Source organism: Conger conger, chromosome 3 (assembly GCF_963514075.1).
Source record: "Conger conger chromosome 3, fConCon1.1, whole genome shotgun sequence".
Classification (NCBI taxonomy): Eukaryota; Metazoa; Chordata; class Actinopteri; order Anguilliformes; family Congridae; genus Conger; species Conger conger.
This window is the reverse complement of record NC_083762.1, coordinates 81301901-81304400: the sequence shown is the minus strand read 5'-3', so window position 1 is coordinate 81304400 and position 2500 is coordinate 81301901. Positions and strand designations below refer to the sequence as shown.

The 2500-nt window shown below is 51.7% G+C and overlaps 1 protein-coding gene across 1 annotated transcript in view; it reads right to left on the bottom strand.

Moving 5' to 3' along the window:
• Positions 1–2500, bottom strand: part of sema5ba (sema domain, seven thrombospondin repeats (type 1 and type 1-like), transmembrane domain (TM) and short cytoplasmic domain, (semaphorin) 5Ba) — a 163560-nt gene that overhangs the window by 6164 nt on the left and 154896 nt on the right. Inside the window, 2 exon segments of the mRNA XM_061234919.1 lie at positions 81–125; positions 1228–1404. Coding sequence (XP_061090903.1) covers positions 81–125; positions 1228–1404 — 222 coding nt within the window.

Here is a 2500-nt window from a genome sequence, read left to right as displayed (position 1 = left end):
ACCCCAGATTTAAGGTCCTAGACAACGGGCGGCCTTAAGAACCCGACACGGCAGAGAGAGGGGGGCCTTAATCCACTTACCGCCACACTGCCGGTCCTTGTCGAATCCAGACGCAGGAAGAATCACTAAAAAGGAAGAATGGGAGAGAGACGAGTCCGTTAGCACGATACCCGTCAGCGCCACGCTCCCCCGCTGGATCCGAGACCCGTTCTTTTCATCCACTGAAAAAAAAAAAAGAAAAAAAAAAAAAAAAAAAAACCCCACACAAATCCGTCTGTCCTTTTGTGCCGAAAAACACCACGGGCTCAAAACGGAATTATTATGAGCTGGAAGCAGGAAGCCTGTCGGAAAATAACATCAGAACAACCCCCCCCCACTACCCACGCCCCCCCCCCCATCCACAGGGACCCTGCTGGGGGGGGGGCTGAGGGAGACAGCTCCGCAGGTGTCAGAGTCCTCTGCTGGTGAAATATCTCACTGAGTGCAGGTGAGCTGAGCTGAGCTGCTGTCACTGTGGACTCCAGCCTGAACGGTGGCGGACGGAGGATTGTGAGAGGCTGCTTTCAGGGCCCCTCTTACAGACCAGCAACGCCCCGGAGCCACGGGGCAGAACCGGAGCCACGGGGCAGAACCAGTGCGTTATTTACCTCAGATCTACTCAGCAAACATATGAGCTCATACCTGAAAAATAAATAAATACATAAACCTTCCCCTTGAAAGCGCACTTGTTCCATTTTTAAACTCCCTGGGTAGCTTGTAGCTCCATACTCTACAGCCGGCTCTATACCTACACCTTGACAAATAAATCAATCTTTCCCTTGAAAGTGCACTAGTTCCATCTTTAAACTTGGTTAGCTTGTAGTTCCATAGTCCAAACCAATGTTTCTCAACTCCAAATTGCCAGAAGCTTTTTGTTGGAACCAGGAACATACAAACCCATACTCATCTCATTGAACTAATCGAGGGCATTTTCTGTGGTTTGATTGGTTCAGACGTTAAAGCAGGTGTGTGAGTTCCTGATTACAACAAAAAAAGTTCCTGGTTGCAACATGAACCTTCTGGCAAGTGGGTCATCAGTAAATGGGGGGGGGGGGGGGGTTAATTTAGTTAATTTAGCCGCTCAGACTAAACTGAACACTGACTGTGCATCAGCGCTGAGCTGAGGGCCAGTCCCAGGGGGTTGTGTGTCAGGGGTCAGGGGTCGGGGGTCGGGGGGTCAGGGGTCACCTGGGATCTCGTCCAGCAGGCAGTCGCGCTGTTCGGTGCTGTTGCCGGGGCAGGGGTTTGGGCCGGGGGAGGGACCGGGGGCCCCCCCCTCCTCAGGGTCGTCACAGCGACGGCCGCGCATCTGCAGCCCCGTGACATCATCGCAGGGGCTCCAATCAGACCAGGCCGTCCAGCCGCCTGTGAGGTCAGAGGGGGCGGAGTCACAGGGGGGTCAGGGGTCAGAGCGGGACAGGGTTGTAAGGGGGCGGGGTCAGAAAGGGGTGGGGTCAGATGAGGGTCAGAGTGCAGTGGGGGTGTGGTCACAATCAGGGTCAGAACAGGAGAGGGTCAGATTAGGGTCAGAACAGGAGAGGGTCAGATTAGGGTCAGAACAGGAGAGGGTCAGATTAGGGTCAGAACAGGAGAGGGTCAGATTAGGGTCAGAACAGGAGAGGGTCAGATTAGGGTCAGAACAGGAGAGGGTCAGAGAGGCATGGGGTCAGAGGAGAGTGTGAGATGAACGCAGTGCAGGTGAGAACACGCATATCTGAGTCATATTTCAGTTCAGTTTTAGCTCTTTTCGGGGTTTTGGGAACCTATCAAATCACTGTCGCGCTTAAAGGCCTCCTCGTTAAACGCCCCATAAACCAGCTGCAGATTCCGCCCCCTGGATTCACTTTTCTCAAAAAAAGTGAAAAATAATTTTCTAAAATGTGGCATTGATGAACTATTAGAGTCACTCATCAGCGCGTGACTGAACCCCTGGCTCCCTGCTCCAGCCCCAGAGTCACATGATCTCTAAAGACGCCGCAACGCACACTGATTGGACAAGTGCACACGCATCTGATCTGAGCCACAGAACACAGATCATTTTAATCACGTGACCAATCGGGTGTCCGACCCTAAACGCACGGGGAGGGGGGAAGTGACATTACCATAGCGACCAATAATCTCCCCGTCTCCCTAAAAAGCCTTTTTACTTTTTACACAGCAGGTCACCACTGACCTGATGAAATGAGCCAATCTGCAATCAGGGCAAATTGACACAGACACAAACACACACACACACACACACACACACACACAGACACAAACACACACAAACAGACACAAACACACACACACACACACACACACAGACACAAACACACACAAACAGACACAAACACACACACACACAGACACAAATACACACACACACAGACACAAACACACACAAACAAACAGACACAAACAGACACAAACACACACACACACAGACACAAACACACACAAACACACACACAGACACAAA